The following is an 18,618-nucleotide window of genomic DNA, read 5'->3' on the forward strand; positions in this document are numbered from 1 at the left end:
AGAAGCAAATACATGTGAAAATACAAATGTAGCACAAATAAGGTTCAGAGGGTGAAGGAAGATGATCAGCAACACTACAAATAAGAATGTTCTGAAAAACGTAAAACATACCCATCAGTCACTAATAGCACTGCCTCTGGAAACCTGAAAGTTACTTGACTTGGTCATGGATCTGAGACTTGAGTTTCAGAGGTGCTAAAAAGACAGAGTGGATCTGGTTTTCCTTCTGTTTGTACTTCCATTTGGCTCTGTTGTAAAAGATCTCCTCCTCCTCCATGTGCCCACCTACATGCACACAGATGTTAGCAAACAGCCACAGAAGCATTTTAATTAATGCACGTCTTCCTCTCCTCACATGTTAAAATCTTCTAATTTTTCTCCTTAGTTCTACTGAGAATTTTTTATGATATAAAAGATATAAAACAGGTGTATATAATGAAATATTAATTATACACCAGCATACACGTGAATGATTCAAATAATTAAACAGAGACACAAACAGTGTGGGAATGAGGGCCAGAAGTTTTCTTCAATTTGTACAATCCAATACAGTTTCAGCTTTCATTCTATCCTTCCCCACTGGGTCTGCCCAGCTACTGTCCCCACTGAGCCAATCAAAAACATAATTCTTCCAAAGAGGGACTCTGTTACTGTTTCTCACAGTGAGCTGGCTTTATTTCTTTTCTCTTTCTTCCAGAGCCAATTGGTATCTATAATAGAGAACTACTGATTCCTTTCATTGTGTGTGCCGTGATTTTCAGATGGGAATGCAAAGGGGTAAGTGGGGGAAATTGGTAAAACTCAGGGCCACAGGCTTTGGATGGAGAGAGGCTAAAAAGCTGAGAGTGGGTACAGGGAAGTCCTCATCCAGAGAAAGGGGTTTCGTGCTTGTGTGTGTGTTGAGGGGATGTGGAGTGGGAGCGAGGAGACAGTGGGAAAGCTAAGGACCTGAATTGTGAAATTTGTTGGGAAGGAGACAACCTGAATGAAGAAACTTACCAACTGCATGTTCTAAAAACTTACTGTGGTCGGAAAGGAGAAAGGACTCTTATAATCTCCCCTGGTCATCTCTGGGAATGTATTCTAAGAGATTCTAAAAGATACATGCCTTAAAGATTTATATGTAAAGATGTTCATTACAGAATTCTTTGTAATATAGAAAAATCTGAACCAACCTACTTATACAGCATACGTATACATATACTAAAGTTGGAGGATGGATAAACAACACATTGTCCAATCATGAAGGGATTTCTATACAGTCATAAGGAATCATGTGTTTAGTAAAGAATTTTTATTATAATAATAACAAAATTGGATCCACTTTGGATATTTAAATTGTATCTACACTTTGCTATCGAAGATTTTACCCTGATGAACAGCCTTAAACATAAATCATTGTCTTAACCACTAATTTCTTTTCTTTATGAGTAATTTCTACAAGAGAGATTTTTAGGTCAAAGGATGAAACATTTTGAAGGCATTTGGTACGTATATATTTGGTCAAAATACTTCCAGAAGTATTTACATTCCCATGAAGCAAAGTATAGGATTACCATCATGGCTTATTTAACTTTTATTCTATTACATTTTTCTCCATTTTAAAATTGTCTATAATCAGGAGCAAAATACAATAAATTTCCTAAAAAACAAGTTTAATCATATTCCCCACCTGAGGAGAGCAGAGAAATTGTTACCTATACTACTACTACTACTACTACTACTACCGTCCTTTCTGTAGCAGCGTAGAGAACAATTTGAAGAGGAGAGGATGTCCTGAAAGGCACTGTTTTGTCTGAGGTTGTGTCCAGGTTTCAGTCAAGCGTCCAAAGGAGTGCCAGCTGCCCAGACTTCTGCTCCCTTGTCCCCCTGGCAGTTCCTGGACTTGCAGGTATCGTGACTGCGGCCTCATGCCGGTTTGTATTGGAGGAGTTGCTAGTTTCCGAACAACTAATATGTTGTAGGCATTATAAGTACTTGTAACAATTTTCAATTATTACTTTGTATATGAAAAATTTTCAAATTTAAAGCATTCGAATGATTTTCAAAGTATAGAGCATAAAAGACAAAAGTATCTTTCACTCAATCCCCAATTCTCATTGTAGCGTGTATCCTTTCAGATGTTTTTTAAGGCAATGACATGAATGCATGTATACAAATTTATAGCTGCGTTTTTGCTTTTTAATAGAATCATGAGCATTGTTCTGCAATGTGCTTTTTGTTCACTTAACATATCTTGATTATCTGAGTTACTGTCTATAAATTAGTCTTAACTGCCACATTGAATCTTTCAAAGAGATGAGTCATTATTTAACTAACTGGTCTTCTCTCCATGGACTGTTACATTGTTTATTACTTTCTTAGTTTTAAAAATAATACCGCAGTGTCATCCTTACACCTGCTTCTCTTTGGATCCATGCAAGATCTTTGCTGCACCAGATGTCTGGAAGTGGAATTGCTGTGTCAATTATGCACATTCTAAGGTTCGTATTTCACATTCTTTCATGACTGACTGGAGTTCAAATAGTTTGTGGCACATGGCTGAGATCATATGGCTTGTGAATCATAGTACCATTACTTAGTTCCCACCTCTTTTTTGTATGTACACCTAACACATAGTGGGTGTGGCCCACAGAATGTACTCTCTAAATATTTGTTGAATGAGTGAATGACAAATGGGTGAGACTCTGTCTTATTCCTAGCTCTCCCATTCATTGACTTGTGACTAAGAAGAGAGGGGTTCAGACTCAGCCTGACTCCAGAGCCTCTGCTAAGGAGTCTGCCTGGATCTTAACCAAGTCTGATGGGGGCATGATTTGAACTTGGTGATGGCCATGGATTAGGGCTTAGAGGAATCCACAGTGTAGCTCCCCAGATGAGGAAACTCCCAAGTCACTTGTCAGCATCCCATTCCACCTGACATCTTCAGGGAAAGAGAGGATACATGTTGGAAGAAGACCAAGGGAGAAGGGAAGGGGCTAGGTCCAGAGATGTCAGTCCTATCTCTGAGTAATCCACCTAGGCCTGCTCCCAGGCTCTCCACTATCTTGGGAGGCAGACTACTCTTGGGTGATTAGGATGGAAGCCAATCTAGAACTCCAGCTACAATCAAGCCTTGCCAGCTGGTGAAGACTCCACACTTCCCTTATCACAAATGTTCAGAGTGATGCCACAGATCATGCCTAAAGATGATGGATGTGCTTTCCTAAGCCAAGACACAGTTAAGAGCAGTGGGCAGGGAATGGGGGGTTGTAGGGGTCCTGCCTCTGAGCTGAGAGAATCTCAGCACGTTGTAGAGGCATGAGCTTTGTTGAACTGCTATGTGCTCCTAGCTTGACATATTTGCCCCTTCTTTGCAAGTGCCATCTCTTACATCTCCACCTGGAAAAGACACTTCTCTAGCAGTGGAAAGACTAGGATCAGGGAACTTATCCATTGCTGGTGAGCCCAGAGGCCATCTGCCAAGGAGCATTGGTGAACATCTGGGGAAAGGGAAGATATGAAATGAATAATTTCCTTCCCAAGGATGTTTCCCGTCCAAAGAACAATTGTGAAAAGAGTATATTGAGGCACACTCAGTTGTGACACTCTTACATGCATATCCAGGATATTCTTGCTCCTTGAAATCACTTCACTGAAAAATAGGAATAAATACATTCATATAGGCAAATACCAGTGGGAGCACAGGTGACTGGGCTCTTTCTCTAAGAAAGACCAAAAGAGCACATCATTAAGGAGCCAGATGCTTATCTTCACAACTCTACACTTCCCCTCCTGTGGTATGATAACTAGTTAATCTGATCATTTAAACCATTTAAAAATGCTAGGGAGTATTTATGGGATAATATGTTACCCCTCATCCATTCATTCATTCAGCAAATATTTACTGAGGGTTTCATGTGAACCACACAATATTCTATGTGTTTGTTATACATTAGGAAACAAAATATACTAATATTCTTGCTTTATGGAGCTTCCATTCCAGCAGGTGGAGACAGACAGTAAACACATGATATGTTAGATGGTGAAAATTCAGTGGGGAAAAGAGAGAAGGCTCAGGGGGATGGGAGCAGTTTGCAAGAATCCTGTGGCCAGAGAAGGTCTCATGGAGGAACTGCCTTTAGAGGAAAGACTTGAAGGATGAGATGGAGTGAGGTTTGTAGATATCTGGAGGGCAGAGGGTTTGAGGTCTAGGGAAGAGTCAGGGCTGAGGTCCTCTGTGCTGGTCTGTTCAAGAATCAGCAAGAAGGGCAGTGTGGATGGGGCAGATGAGGAGACGAAGTGAGAGGTGCAGGTCTCAGAGGGCTATGTCAGCTGTTGTAAGGACTTCAGAATCTACTCTGAGTGAATTTGGAGCCACTGAAAGGTCCTGAGCAGAGGAATGACATGATGCGACTCAAGGAATGTTCTGATGCTGTGTTGAGCATAGAATATAGTGGATACAAGTGGAATCAGGGGACTCAGAGAGGAGGGTTCTGTATCAGTCAGTGTGTCATGGTGGAGGCTTGGACCTGATGTAGCAAGGGCAGTATGGGAAAGGGAAAGATTCTGGCCATATTTGGACAGTAGAGACAAGGATTTCCTGATGGGTTATGGTTAGTATATGTACATTTAACACTACATGCATAACATTTATATGCTAAATGTATGTGCAATAGACATTACACATTTTTATGGATAATTTTCCATGTTGGGACTCAAAGGTTAAGAGAATCCCAAGCAGACATTTTGGCAGAAGAGGATCTTGAGTCACCACACTAGTGACTGTGTGTCTCACCCTGAGTTGGCCCTGGGGAGATGGAGGTTTGATGCAGAATTCACTATCCTCCTCCATGTCGTAGTTTTATCCTCCTCCATGTCGTAGTTTCTGCCTGACTCTTTCTGGCTTCTCTCTGTACCACAGATGATAATAACAAGTTCCCTAGATTTCCCTCTGCTCAACCTTCTTGTCTGCCTCTTCTTGGTCCAGCTGCTTACCCTTTTCTTGGGTTAGGAACATTCTCCTTATGTGTGTCTGAAGCAGACAATTACCTATTAGTGTCTAGTCAGAACATCTGACAACTCCTCATACCTGGAAGTCTCATCTCAAACTGAAAGTGGGAATGTCAATAAGACAAATTGTACTTCTATTAGGATCATGTTCCTCTCTAGGTTTTTCATACCATAACCCTCCCTGCCAGACATCACCCCCCTTACACCCATGGCCCCAACTCCCACTGATGGAACTTCTCCTTTTACTGACCAGCTCAGTTTTCTGGGATTGCCCTCCTGGGCCCATCCTGGCCATGGTGGGTGAAGATGCTGATCTACCTGTTATCTGTCCCCAAAGATGAGCATGGAGACCATGGAGATGATGTGGGTGAGATCCAGCCTTAGGGAGATAGTATATTAGTATGCAAATGGACAGGAAGTAGAAGATCAACAGATGACAGAGTATTGAGAGAGACCTTGGATTTAAGTGATGACATCACTGAAGTGAAGGTTACTCTCTGAATTTACAATGGCAGAGAATGGGACAGTGGAAACTGCACGTATTATTTTCAAGATGACAACTTTTCTGAAAGAAACATGGTAGAGCTGGAGGTTGCAGGTGAGCCTCCAGGTTTAGTTCTGAACTCCTTCCTCCACATGGCCTGTGGGCAGAAGCAGTTCATGCTCCAAATCCACCTCAGAGTATCCTGGCTGGTCACGAGAACTGCCTCCTCTGCCTTCCCAGTTTATTTCTCTGAGACCCTTGAGAAAGACCAAGGTTTTCCTCCAGGAAGAATCCCTCCTATACCCTGATATAAAGTAAAGGACTCCTTCATGCTGGCACCAGGGTCTATGCAGGGAAGTAGGTGGTAGGGGATAGGTAGGGTAAGAAAAATTTCCTCAATGATGGCACACAGATGTTTGGGTTCAATTGTGTCCCAGATCGCTTATGTGGCCCCTCCAGGTGCGTGCTGCTATGGGTCTGCTATGGGACACCTTCTGTACTGCCAGTGTTTTCCAACCAAAGCCTCCAAGGAACACACCAGGCATTGAGCAAGTTGTGTTTATTACTTGTTGCAGGGAGGAGTAGTACATACCATGTGGGAACCATGGGATGTCTCAGTAAGAGGTTGTTAGAGAAGACTTGGTACAGAATTCAGGCTTATTATGTTAGGGGAGTTGGGGGAAGGTTTATGGAAGTGTTCCTTTACTCTGAATTTGATGCTATCAGGAAGGTAGAGGGGCTGTGATGCCGTGGCTGGGTGTCAATAAGTCTTATCTAGGAGGAAGACTAGAGTGAGGCTAAAGCTGTAATTGGTCAAAGAACAGCAGTCGCTCATAGGCAGGATAGGGAAATGTTTGGTCATGACTATGGTTTGGGCAGTGTTCATGTTCTTTTCTGTATTCAAAGAGGATTGTTGAGTGGTCTGGTTTTTATTTTGACCCATCATAGTGACACAGTGCCCTTGTCTGATGTTGATGTTCCATGAAATTCCATATGTTCAACAGCAGAACACTGAGATCAGGTTGATTTCTTTATCTCAGGGCACTCTCTTGCCCTGTAGTGTCTGGCTGTATTTGGTCAATGGAGAGCCATAGCAGAAGATGGGCAAGGGAGATAGGAGACATGGGTCAAGGTACTTATGCCTCTTGCTTTCTCCCTGCAAGACAACCCCTAGATGGCTGCATTCCTTTCCCAAAGATCACAGCTCCTCTCAAGAAAGCTCTCTCTACAGGACTCTTTTAGGTCTTTGAAATGGCTTCCTCTCCACCTCCCTTTGGATTTAGGGGTGGGTGGTAATAGCTCCACTGTTCCTGGCTATGAGCTACTGATCTATCCCATGCAGTTTTCGCCTTACCATGACCATGCTTTTGTAAACAGCTCCTTAATATGCCACTGATCTCTGTTGAGATTCTCATTGATACAGGAGGCTCCAAAGAATTTAGGCTCATTTATCCTTCCACAGCCCTGGGTTCTGATCTTCACATTGAAATGAAGGGTTATGAGGACGGATGGATACAGCTGGAGTGTGTGTCCACTGGCTGGTATGCTCTGCCCCAAATACAGTGGAGAGATGCCATGCCAGCTGTGGCAGCTTCCTTGGTTATACACGGAGCCCTAGTGTTGCTAGTTCTGGGACAGCTCCCAGGACTCACTGCACACAGCCCAGGAAGGGGTCTCCCAGAGGCCCCTTTGCCCAGTAGACCTGACTCCTCTGCTGTGGACAGTACTGATTAACTTCTTGTCATTATGCAGAGAAACTCCAGAGAGCTCAGTAAGCTCTGTGCTTCCTCCTCCTCTGTGCACGATTTGAGACCCTCTCACGTGCCGGTTTTCTCATGAGGTTTCTTTGGTCTACTTCAGGCCGGAGAAAAGGCCAGAAAGTGGGTGGTGAGTAAATTAGAATTCTTGTGTTTTTTTTTTTTTTTTTTTTTTTTTTGAGGAACGTTAGCCCTGAGCTAACATCTGCTGCCAACTCTCCTCTTTTTGCTGAGGAAGACTGACTCTGAGCTAATATCCGTGCCCATCTTCCTCTACTTTATATGTGGGGCGCCTACCACAGCAAGGCTTGCCAAGCTGTGCCATGTCCGCACCTAGGATCTGAACCAGTGAACCCTGGACCATCGAAGCAGAACATGCACACTTAACAGCTGCACCACCAGGCTGGCCCCAGAATTCTTGTTTTTAATCTAAGACTTCATCAACCTCATCTAAAAGGTGGTTCTTTCCCCTGATGTCTTGCTCACTCCTACATAATCTCGACTTAACCCATATAATCCCAATATCTCTGTCTCAGACCTCATGGATGCCCCAAAGGGTTTTAAAACCTGCTTCCAAAACTGAACTCCATACCCTTTCCTGTCACCTGCTCTTCCTCCTGTGCACCCTTGATTCTTCAAGGCTGCCACCACTCACCCAGGTGGGCTCCTTTCCCTCCTACCCCTCAGGGCAAGTCCTTTCTACTGCTTAGCCCAGGGCTCCTTCTCAGCATGGACTGCTTCCCTTAATTTTTCTCTTCTTTTATCTCATATCCCTAGGACTCAGTTTACCACAGCCCTTCTCTTCACAGCTGTCACCAGCAAACCACTCTGCCTCTCTGGTTTCTGCTTCCCTTCCTCCAAAAGCTACTGTTGTCCTCTTTTTCTTAAGACTTTTAAGACCTAAGACTAAATAAATATCAGGAAACAGATAAGAAATCTGGACAACAACCAGCATTAACAACACATTGTTTTTTGAAAGGTTTTAACATTATTCACCACAATCTAGAGTGTCAAAGTAAACTTGCTAAAACAGATACCTGAATATATTCCTCTGAGTTCCCAAACTTCCTGTGGCTTCCCATTGCCTATTGCTTAGTTCTGCTCATAAATCTATTATGGTGTAAAGGACATTAAACAGGTGTATATAATGAAATACTGATTATACACAAACTTACACATAAATAATTCAAGTAGGTAAACACAGAGAGACACAAACAGCGTGGCAATTAGGGCTGTAATTTTTCTTCATTTTGTACAATTCAGTACAGTTTCAGTTTTCATTCCACCTTAGCCACTGGTTTCTGTCCAGCAGCTGATAAGAAACACTCTGCTGAGCCAATCAGAAACCTAATTCTTCCGAAGACAGACTCTGTTACTGTTTCTCACAGTGAGAAAATTTCTTTCTTTTCCCTTTCTTCCAGAACAGACTGTTAGCTATAATGGAGAACTACTCACTACCTTCATTCTATGGGCTATAATATTCAGATGGGAGTACCAAGGGGTAAGTGGAAGAAATTGGGAAAACCAAGAGGAATGGGGGAGAGATTGGTAAAAGCCAAGGGGCACGTTAGGGAGAAATTGGTAAAAGCCGGGACCATAGACCCTGGAAGGAGAGAGACTAAAACACTTAGAGTGGGTACAGAGAAGACTCACTCAGAGAAAGTGGTTTGGTGCTTGTGTGTGTGGTGAGGGAATGGGGGGTGAGGGCGGGAGGCAGTGCTAAATGTAGGAACTTGCCTTGGGAAATTTGGTCGGAGGGAGACAACCTGAATGAAGAAACTTACCAACTGCATGTTCTCGGGAAATTACTGTGGTCATAAAGGAGCAAAGGATTCTATTATCTCCCCTGGGATCTCTGGGGATGTATTCTAAGAGATTCTAAAAAGAGATGTGCCTTAAAGACATATGTAAAGATGTTCATTATAGAATTATTTGTAATGTAGAAAAATATGAACCAACCTCCATATACAACATACACATACATACAAAAGTTGGGTGATGGATAAACAACGTAGTGTCCAATCATAAAAGAATTTCCATACAGTCATCAGGAATTATGTTTTTAACAAAGATATTTATTTGTTTATAATTATGACAAAGTCAGATCCAATTTGGATATTTAAGTTGTATCTACATTTTGCTATTGTAGATTTACTGTGATGAACAGCCTACAACATAAAATTTTGTTAACATCTCATTTTTTGTCTTTAAGAGTAATTCTTAAGAGTGGAATTTCTGGGTCAAAGGATGAAACATTTTGAAGCCATTTGGTATTTGTATATAGATGGTCAAAATACTTTCAGAAAGATTTACATTCCCATTAAGGGAAGTATGTGTTTACCATTACAGGTTATTTAAATTTTATTCTTTTATATCTTTCTCCATTTTCAAATTGCCTGTAATCAGGAAAAAAAATCAATAAATATCCAAAAAGTAAGTGAAAACATAGTCTCCACTCTGAAAACAGTAGGGAAATTTTTAAGTATAATAATAATAATAATACTGTCTTCTCTAGCAGCTTAGAAAACAGTTTGAAGAGGAGAGGATGTACTGAAAGACAATATTCTGTCTGAGGTTGTGTCCAGGTTTCAGGCAGGGGTCCGAAGGAGTGCCAGCTGCACAGACTTCTGCTCCCTTGTCCCCCAGCAGCTCCTGGACTTGCAGGTACTATGATTGGGGGCCTCATGCTGCTTTGTTTTGGAGGAGTTGGTATTTTCTGAACAACTAATAAGTTGCAGTCATGATAATTACTTGTAAGAATTATTAAGGGTTAAGTTATTCTTGAAAACTTTTAAAATTTAAAACATTCAAATAGTTTTCAAAGTGTAGGGTGGAAAAGATAAAAGTATCTTTCACTCAATCTGCAAGTCTCGGTATGGCATGTGTCCTTTTAGACCTTTTTTTCTTCTTTTTTTGCTGAGGAAGTTTCACCCGGAGCTAACGTCTGTTGCCAATCTTCCTATTTTTGTATGCGAGACACCACCACAATATGGCCACTGACAGACAAGGGGTATAGGTCTGCACCTAGCCACCGACCCCAGGCTGCCAACGTGGAGCATGAAACTTAACCATCAGGCCACCAGGGCTGGCCCTTTTTAGGCCTCTTTTAATGAAATTACACAAACATGTGTATACAAATTTATAGTTTTGTTTTTGTGTTTTAACAGAATCATTAGCATTTTCCTTCAATCTGCTTTTTGTTCACTTAATATATCCTGATTATCTGGGTTAGTGACTATAATTTAGTCTTAACTGCAACATTGAATTCCTTCATAGGGATGAGCCATTGTTTCACTAACCATTAGGTTGTTGATTGCTTTTTTACTTTTGAAAATAATGCCCCAGTTTCATCCTTACATATGTTTCTCTCAACCCATGCAAGTGCTTCGCTGGACCGGATATCTGGAAGTGAAATTGATGGGCCAATTATGCACATTCTAATATTCATATTTCACATTGGTCCTTGACTTACTGGAGTTTAAATAGGTTTTGTCACATGGCTGAGATCATACAGCTTGTGATTCATAGTGCCATTACCTAGTTTGTACCCCATCTTTGATTCCACTCCTAACATTTGGTGGGCCAGGCACAAAGTGTGTGTTCAGTAAATATTTGTTGAATGAATGAATGAAAAGATGGGTGAGACCTGGTCTTATTCATAGCTCTCCCATTCACTAGCTCTGTGATTCAGAAGTGGTGGGTTCAGCCTGTAAGTGATTCAAGAATCTCCACCAGGGAGTCTGCCTGGATCTTAACCAGAGTCTGATGGGGGTGTGATTTCAAATTGATGATGGCCATGGGTTGGGGCCTACAAGAGTCTGCAGTGTAGCTCCCCAGATGGGCACTTGCTCAAATCATTTGTCAGCACCCCATTCCACCTCACATCTTCAGGAAAGGAGAGGATACATGATGGGAGGGAAGCTAGGGAGAAGGGAGGGGTCTGTGTCCAGAGTTCTCAGTCCTGTCTCCAAGTAATCCACCTAGGCCTGTTCTCAGGCTCTCCAGTATCTAGGAATGCAGACTACTCTGGGGTGGTTAGAATGGAAGTCAAACTACAGCTCCTGCTAGAATCAAGACTTGCCAGCTTGCCAGGTCCCCATACTTTTCTTATCACAAAGGTTCACTGTGATCCCACAGATCTGCCTAAAGATGGTGGAGGTGCTTTTCTGAGTCAAGACAGAGTTGTGAGCACTGGGCTACTAGTGGTGACTTGCAAGGGCCCTGCCTCTGAGGTAAGAGAATCTCAGTACTTTGTAGAGATATGAGCTTTGTTAGGCTAACCTGTGCTCCTAGCCTCACATGTTTGTCCCTACGTTCCAAATGCCAGCTCTTATATCTCTGCCTTGAAAAGGTGCTTCTATAGCAGTGTAGAAATTAAGAGCAGAGAAATTATCCATTCCTGGTGATCCCAGAGGCCATCTTCCAAGGAGCATTATGGATACCTGGGAAAGGGAAAGCAGGAAATTCATCATTTTCTTTCCAGGGACTTTTATCCCCCAAAGAACAATTGTAAAAATAGTGCACTGAGGTACACCGAGTTGGACACTCTTGCATACTCATCCAGGGCATGCTTGCTCCTTGAAAACACTTCATTGAAAAGTAGGAATAAATACATTAGTATAGGCAAGTTCCAGTGGGAGCTCTGGAAGCCAAGCTCTGCTCTCTAAGCCAGGCCAAAAAAGCAGGTCATTAGGAGGCAGATGCTTATCTTCACTGCTGTCCACCTACCCTCCTGTAAGATGCCAACTATTTAATCTGATCATCTAAACCAATTAAAATGCTAGTGAGTATTGATGGGTTAATATGATGTTACCCCTCACCCATTTACTCATTCAGCAATATTTAGTGAGGATTCCACATTGTAAGGTTGATACACATCAGTAAACAAAATAGACCAATATCCTGTCATGTTTACAGATAGTAAACACATCATATGTTAGATGGTGAAAATTCAATGGAGAAAAGAGAGAAGGCTCGGGGGATGGGAGAAGTTTGCCATAATCCTGTGGTCAGAGAAGGTCTCATGGAGGAAGTGACTTTAGAGGAAAGCCTTGAAGGAGGTGAGGGAGTGAGCCTTATGGATATCTGGGGCAAGAGGGCTCTAGGTAGAGGGAAGAGTGAGGGCAGAGGTCCCCTGTTTTGACCTGTTCCAGGACCAGCAAGAAGGGCAGTGTGGCTGGAGCAGATGAGGAAAGTAGGGGAGATGAAGTGAGAGGTGCAGGTCCTGGAGGGCCATGTTGGCCATTTTGAGGACTGCAGCATCTACTCCGAGTAAAATGGGAGCCACTGGAAAGTGCTGAGCAGAGGAGTGACGTGATATGACTCAAGGAACGTTCTGGCTGTTGTGTTGAGCATAGACTCTAGGGGACACAAATGGAATCAGGGGACCCAGAAAGGAGGGTCCTACGTTAATCAGAGTGTGATTGGGAGGCTTGAACCTGGTTGTAGCAGGGGAAGTGTGGGAAAATGGAAGAATTCTCAGCATTTTTGGACAGTAGAGCCAAGGGTTTCCTGATGGTTTAGAGTTAATGTATGTACATTTAACACTAAATACATAAGATTTACATGTTAAATGGATGTACATTTAACATTATGTATTTTTAAGGGTGATTTTCCATGTTGGAGCTCAAAGTTAAGAGATTCTCAAGTGAACATTTTGGCAGAAGAGTATCTTGAGTCACTGGCGTAGTGACTGTGTGTTTCACCCTGAGTCAGCCCTGGGGAGGAAGAGGTTTGATGTGGAATTTGCCATCTTCTTCCAGGTCCAGGTAATAGTTTCTGCCTGACACTTTCTGACATCTCTCTGCAGCACAGATGAAAATGGCAAGTTCTCTTGGCTTCCATCTTCTTGTCTTCCTTGTCTGCCTCATCTTGGTCCAGCTGCTTACCCCTTGTTCAGGTAGGGGATATTCTGCTTTTATGTTTTTGAATCAGACAATTACCTATTACTGCCCAGTCAGAACATCTGAGAACTTCTCATATCTGGAACTCCCATCCCAAAGTGAAGGTTCACATGCCGTTAAAACAAGTTGTAGTTCTCTTAGGAATGTGTTCTCCCATACATTTTTCATACCTCATCCAGCCTCCCTGAGAACCCCCGCCCTTTGCCCTCATGGCCCCAACTCCCTCTAATGGAGCTTCTCCTTTAACTGAGGAGCTCATTTTGCTGTGATTGGACCCCATGGTCCCATACTGGCCATGGTGGGTGAAGACGCTGATATACCCTGTCATCTGTCCCCAAAAATGAGTGCAAAGACTATGGAGCTAAAGTGGGTGAGATCTAGCCTTGGGCAGGTAGTATGCAAGTATGCAAATGGGAAGGAAGTAGAAAAGCAACAGATGGCAGGGTATCTAGGGAGAACTTCAATTTTAAGTGATGGCATCACTGAAGGGAAGGCTACTCTCCAAATTTACGACAACAGAGCCTCTGATAGTGGAAACTACCTGTGTTATTCCCCAGATGACAACTTCTCTGAAAAGCCATGGTGGATCTGGAGGTTGCAGATGACCCTCCTGGTGGGGTTCTGAACTTGCTTCTCTGTGGGAACTGGTGCAGAGGCAGAGGTCATACCCTAAATCCACCTCAGAGCATCCTGGCTGGTCACTAGTATCTGCCTCCACTGACTTCCCATTTTGTTTCGCTGAGACCCTTTGGAAAGAAACAGTTGTCCCCCCAGGAAAAATCCCTCCTGCACCCTGTAATGTCAAGTAAAGAACTCCCTTGTGCTAGTCACCAGAGTCTAAGCAGACAAGTGGAATGTTGGGAATAGGAAGGATAAGAAAAGATCTCCTCAGTGATGGCACACAGTTGTTTGGGTTTGGATGTTTTTCTGTGGCCCCTGTAGGTGCACGTTACTGTGTGCTCTGGGAGGCTGACCCATGGGACAGTATCTGTGCCACCAAAGTTCTCTAACCAAAAGTCCCCAGGCACACACCTGGAGTTGATCAAGTTGTGTTTATTTCTTGTTATAGGCAGGGAGAATGCAGGCCATATGGGTCTGTGGGATATCTCAGTAAGAGGGTGTTACAGAAGACTTGGTATAGAATTTGGGCTTGTGTTCTGGGAGTTGGGGGAGAGTTTATGGAAGCTGGGATTTGCTCTGCACTGGATGCTATAAGGAAGGTGGAGGGGTTGAAATGCGGTGGCTGGGTGTCAATATGTCTTATCTAGGAGGAAGACCAGAGTGAGGCTAAAGCTGCAATTGGTCAAGGATCAGCAGTCACTCATAACCAGGATAGGGAATTGTTGAGTTGTGATTGTGGTTTTTTACAGTAGTCATGTTTTTCTTGATGTTCAAACAGGATTGTTAAGTGGTCTTCTTTTTCTCTTGACCAATCATAGTGACAAAGTGCCCTTGACTGATGTTGCTGTTCCACGAAATTCCTTATGTTCATCAGGAGAACACTGAGACCAGACCAAAGTCCAGATGTCAAGGATTGCATTTCTCTTTCTCAGGGCACTCTTTTGCCCTGTGGCCTCTGGCTGGGTTTGGTCAGTGGGGAGCCATAGCAGAACATGGAAGGAGGGAGACAGGAGGGAGATGTCTAAGCACTTATTCCCTGGCTTTACCCTTGTAGGACCACTTCTAGCTGGCTGCATTCCCTTCCAAAGATGGCAGCTCTTCTTAAGAAAGCCCTCTCTACATGACTCTCTTCTTTTAGATGAGTTGGCTTTAGATGAAAATGGCTTCCTCTCCTCCTCCCTTTGAGCTTCGTAGTGAGTGGTAACAGCTCCACTGTTCCTGGCCCTGCGGTACTGCTTTATCCCAGGTCACTTACCTGTCAGCATGACCACACTTTTGTAAACAGCTCCTTTATGAAACTCCCTTGAATTATCTAATGTGAGTGTGCCACTGAATCCTGTTGATATTCTTATCAATAGAGGAGGCTCCAAAGAATTCGGGTTCATTTATCCTTCCACAGCATTGGGTTCTGATCTTCACATTGAAATGAAGGGTTATGAGGATGGAGGGATCCATCTGGAGTGCCTGTCCACCGGCTGGGATCACCAGCCCCAAATACAGTGGAGAGATGCCAATGGAGAGAACATGCCAGGTGTGGCAGAATCTTTGGCTGTAGATCAAGATGGCCTGTATGCAATCAAAGCATCTGTGATCCTGAAAGGCAGCTCTGAGGAAGGGGTGACCTGTGTCATCAGAAATCCTGTCCTCAGCCAGGAAAAGACTGCCAGGATTTCCATTGCAGGTCAGTACCCTGCTGAGCCTCAGTATACTGCGCTGAGCTGTGGCTATTGAAAGAAGGAAGATGTGTGATTCTCTGTTGCTGACTTGAATCTCTGCAGCGAATATAAGGCACAGAGTAGGATCCAGAGCCTTCTTCTTACACCGGGGATGTTTCTTTTTCCCATAAAGCTGTTTACATAACAAATATTTACCGAGTATTTCCTGTTTGCAAGAAACTGTGACAGGCAATGAGAATTGGGGTAAAAAGGTAAAGATAAAACCCTTAAGAAAAGAAAAATGACAAAACAGGAAAAAGAGTACAACTCATATCATATAGATAGAGCCAATCTCCCTAAAAAATAAAATAACCAGATAGAAAAGTGAGCAAATCTTGCAGAAAAGGAAATAACATGTGAGATGATGTCCAATCTCACTCATGAGGAACGTATATTAAACATTTTCCTCTTGTGAGACTGGCTGGCAACAAAATAGAACAAAACCGAGATAGCAGATCACACGTTCTGATGGCAGGATTGTGGGGAGACAGTCACTCTTAGACATTTGTTGATGTAATTTGGTATATTTTTGGTATAAATTGGCTGAACTTTCTTTGGGCCAATATAGCAGTATTTATCTAAACTACTTATTGATCCAAATTCCCACTTCTGGGAATTTATCTGACAGACATAGTTTCATTCGTATGAAATGACTCATGTAAAAAGTTATTTCTTGGGCCGGCCCGGTGGTGCAGCGGTGAAGTACGCATGTTCTGCTTCGGTGGCCCAGGGTTCGCTGGTTCGGATCCTGGGTGCGAACATGGCACCACTTGTCAAGCCATGCTGTGGTAGGCGTCAGACGTATAAAGTGGAGGAAGATGGGCACAGATGTTAGCTTGGGCTAGTTTTCCTCAGCAAAAAGAGGAGGATTGGCAGCAGATATTAGCTTAGGGCTAATCTTCCTCAAAAAAAAAAAGTTATTTCTTATAGCATTAATTATAATAGAAAAAAGTTAGAATATATGCAAATGTCCATCAACAGGGAACTATTGTGCAATGGAATGTTGCACAACTGGGAAAGAAAGCACAGACATTCTCTCCGTACTAATATTGCAGGATTTCCAAGATGAACAGAAAAAGCAGATGCAGAGCAGTTTTCTTAGAATGCTATCTTTGGTGTAAACAAGAAAAAATAAAAATATATTTATATTTTTAAAATTTAACACACACTTACATATCACTCACTATATATCAGGCACTTTATAAGCATTAATTTAATCCTTTAACCTTATGAGTGAGGTGCCATTATTACCCCATGATACAGATTAGGACACCAAGAACAGAGTGGTTAAGTAATTAGTCCAAGATCACACTGCCTGTCAAGTGGAGGAGCCAGAATTTGAACGCAGATCCTCCAGCTCCAAAGTTCACATTCTTAGCCAACATATTAAGCTGACTAATGAGAGGCTAGTAAACGGGGGGTGGGAGGGAGTAGATGGGAGACTTGGATGACTTTTTGTATTTTTTTGACATTTGAATCATGTTAAGTGTAACCTATTGAAAAACTAAATTAGAAAGGCCATATGATTCTGATGCTCAAGTAAGTCATATTTACAGGTGAGAAACAAACAGTACAAGGCAAGTAATAGTATTCTGTTGTAGGAAGAGTTTTCCCTGGGACTTTAGGAGGAGAAGGATCATTTAATGTCATGAGATCAACCCTGTGTTCCCAGCTTGAGAGTGAGAGGCTAAAGCTCCATTCCATTGCAGACCCCTTCTTCTGGAGCGCCCAGCCCTGGATCGCGGCCTTCACTGGGACCCTCCCCATCTTGCTGCTGCTTCTAGCAGTGGCGAGTTACTTCCTATGGCGACAGCAGAAGGAGAAAGAGGCTCTATTCCAAGAGAAAGAGAGAGAGCGAGAGGAAAAAGAAACAGCTGAGGCAGAAAAGGAGCAGGAAAGAAGGGAAAAAGGTATCAGACCAGGGTGGGAACCTAAGGCCCTGTCTTAAGGGAGGGAGCCCCATGACCTCATCCCTTCCCTACTCTGTGCACCCACCTCTGCACTGGGTCATTTGTAAGTTTATTGTCCTGAGGAACTCCTTGATCCATCCCCATAACAGTAATTTTTTTTCTTTCTTGCTTATTTTCCAGAGCACTACCAGAATCTATGCTGTAAGTTCCTATTTCCCCCAGAGACCTACACTTGTCTCCATACCTCTGCTTTAAGTCTCTTAATGACTCTTCACTTTTATCCCATTGCAGACAGCCGGTTCGGATTCATCTAGCACTCTGATTTTTCTCTGAATTCACATCTCAGACTCTTCATTTGGATATTTCCCAGCCCATTTCCTCACCCCTAACTCTGCCCAGGGCTCAGAATTGTCCTGGATCCCTTTTCTATGGGAAAGAATTAAGGATGATTGATTAGGGGGAATCATGGAGGAGTGGTAATTTTTAATGGAGAAAAGGGCCTTCAATCTCTCTCCACAAGGTGCCTGCAGACTCTTGAGTCCAGCAGGGTACCAGAGAATATCCCGGTGTGCACTTGAAAAGAAATGAGAAGGAGGGGGATGGAACTCCTAGTTGAAATGCCTTCCCTATGCCTTGAACCTAAATGGATGCTTTACATAATCTGTAGGCTGCTGAGAAGAAAATAAAGAATACAAGATTTAGAAAATCAAAGAAGAGGGATAGAGAAAAGTGTCTCTTCAAAAGGTCTGGTACTGGTGGCTTAATTGTCATAGACATATTCAAGCTGTTTTTGAAAAAATACTATCTGAAATTTCCTCATTAAGTTGCCCAATTCTTTTCAGAAGTAGGCAGGAAACAACACAGCTTGAGATAGATGTATTCTGGTACACATACAGAGACAGGTGTACACACAGTGATACCTATGCCCGGGTATGGGAGTGTAGATACATACAAAACATCTGCTGGGTCTCAGCTGGGAAAGGACTTACATGGTGCCTGTGGTATCATCAGCATGCAATTGATGTTCTCAGACTTGATATCAAGGAGGAGAGGGGAGGAGAGAATTGAACAGGCAGAGGGAGATGGTAGGAAGGGTGGGGGTGAGGGTCAAAAAGGAAGATTAGATGGGTACAAAAGGAGAGAAAGAACACAACCCAGAAATGACATATTTCAGGAGACCTTTCCACATTTCTTTCATTGTAAGTTGAGTAAGAAATCTGAGGAGTAGCCTGGTGA

At 42.9% G+C, this 18,618-nt stretch overlaps 1 protein-coding gene across 11 annotated transcripts; it reads left to right on the plus strand.

Annotated features, from left to right (window-relative positions):
- Positions 1 to 8,583: 8,583 nt before the first annotated feature.
- Positions 8,584 to 18,088, plus strand: LOC138919431 (butyrophilin subfamily 3 member A2-like). 11 transcript variants are annotated; one of them, XM_070244228.1, is made up of 8 exons: positions 8,595 to 8,734; positions 9,752 to 9,897; positions 11,371 to 11,465; positions 13,043 to 13,132; positions 15,157 to 15,438; positions 17,182 to 17,382; positions 17,563 to 17,583; positions 17,674 to 18,088. In XM_070244228.1, exons 4-8 carry the CDS (start codon positions 13,048 to 13,050, stop codon positions 17,694 to 17,696), a joined length of 612 nt encoding a protein of 203 aa, XP_070100329.1. In that variant the 5' UTR covers positions 8,595 to 8,734; positions 9,752 to 9,897; positions 11,371 to 11,465; positions 13,043 to 13,047; the 3' UTR covers positions 17,697 to 18,088. The 11 variants fall into 11 exon arrangements, with proteins under 11 accessions (XP_070100332.1, XP_070100327.1, XP_070100323.1 ...); XM_070244229.1 differs by having other exon boundaries at positions 13,048 to 13,132; XM_070244227.1 differs by having other exon boundaries at positions 8,598 to 8,734; positions 9,749 to 9,897.
- The last annotated feature ends 530 nt before the right edge of the window (positions 18,089 to 18,618 follow it).

The sequence above is a fragment of the Equus caballus genome, chromosome 20 (genome assembly GCF_041296265.1).
Source record: "Equus caballus isolate H_3958 breed thoroughbred chromosome 20, TB-T2T, whole genome shotgun sequence".
Taxonomy (NCBI): domain Eukaryota; kingdom Metazoa; phylum Chordata; class Mammalia; order Perissodactyla; family Equidae; genus Equus; species Equus caballus.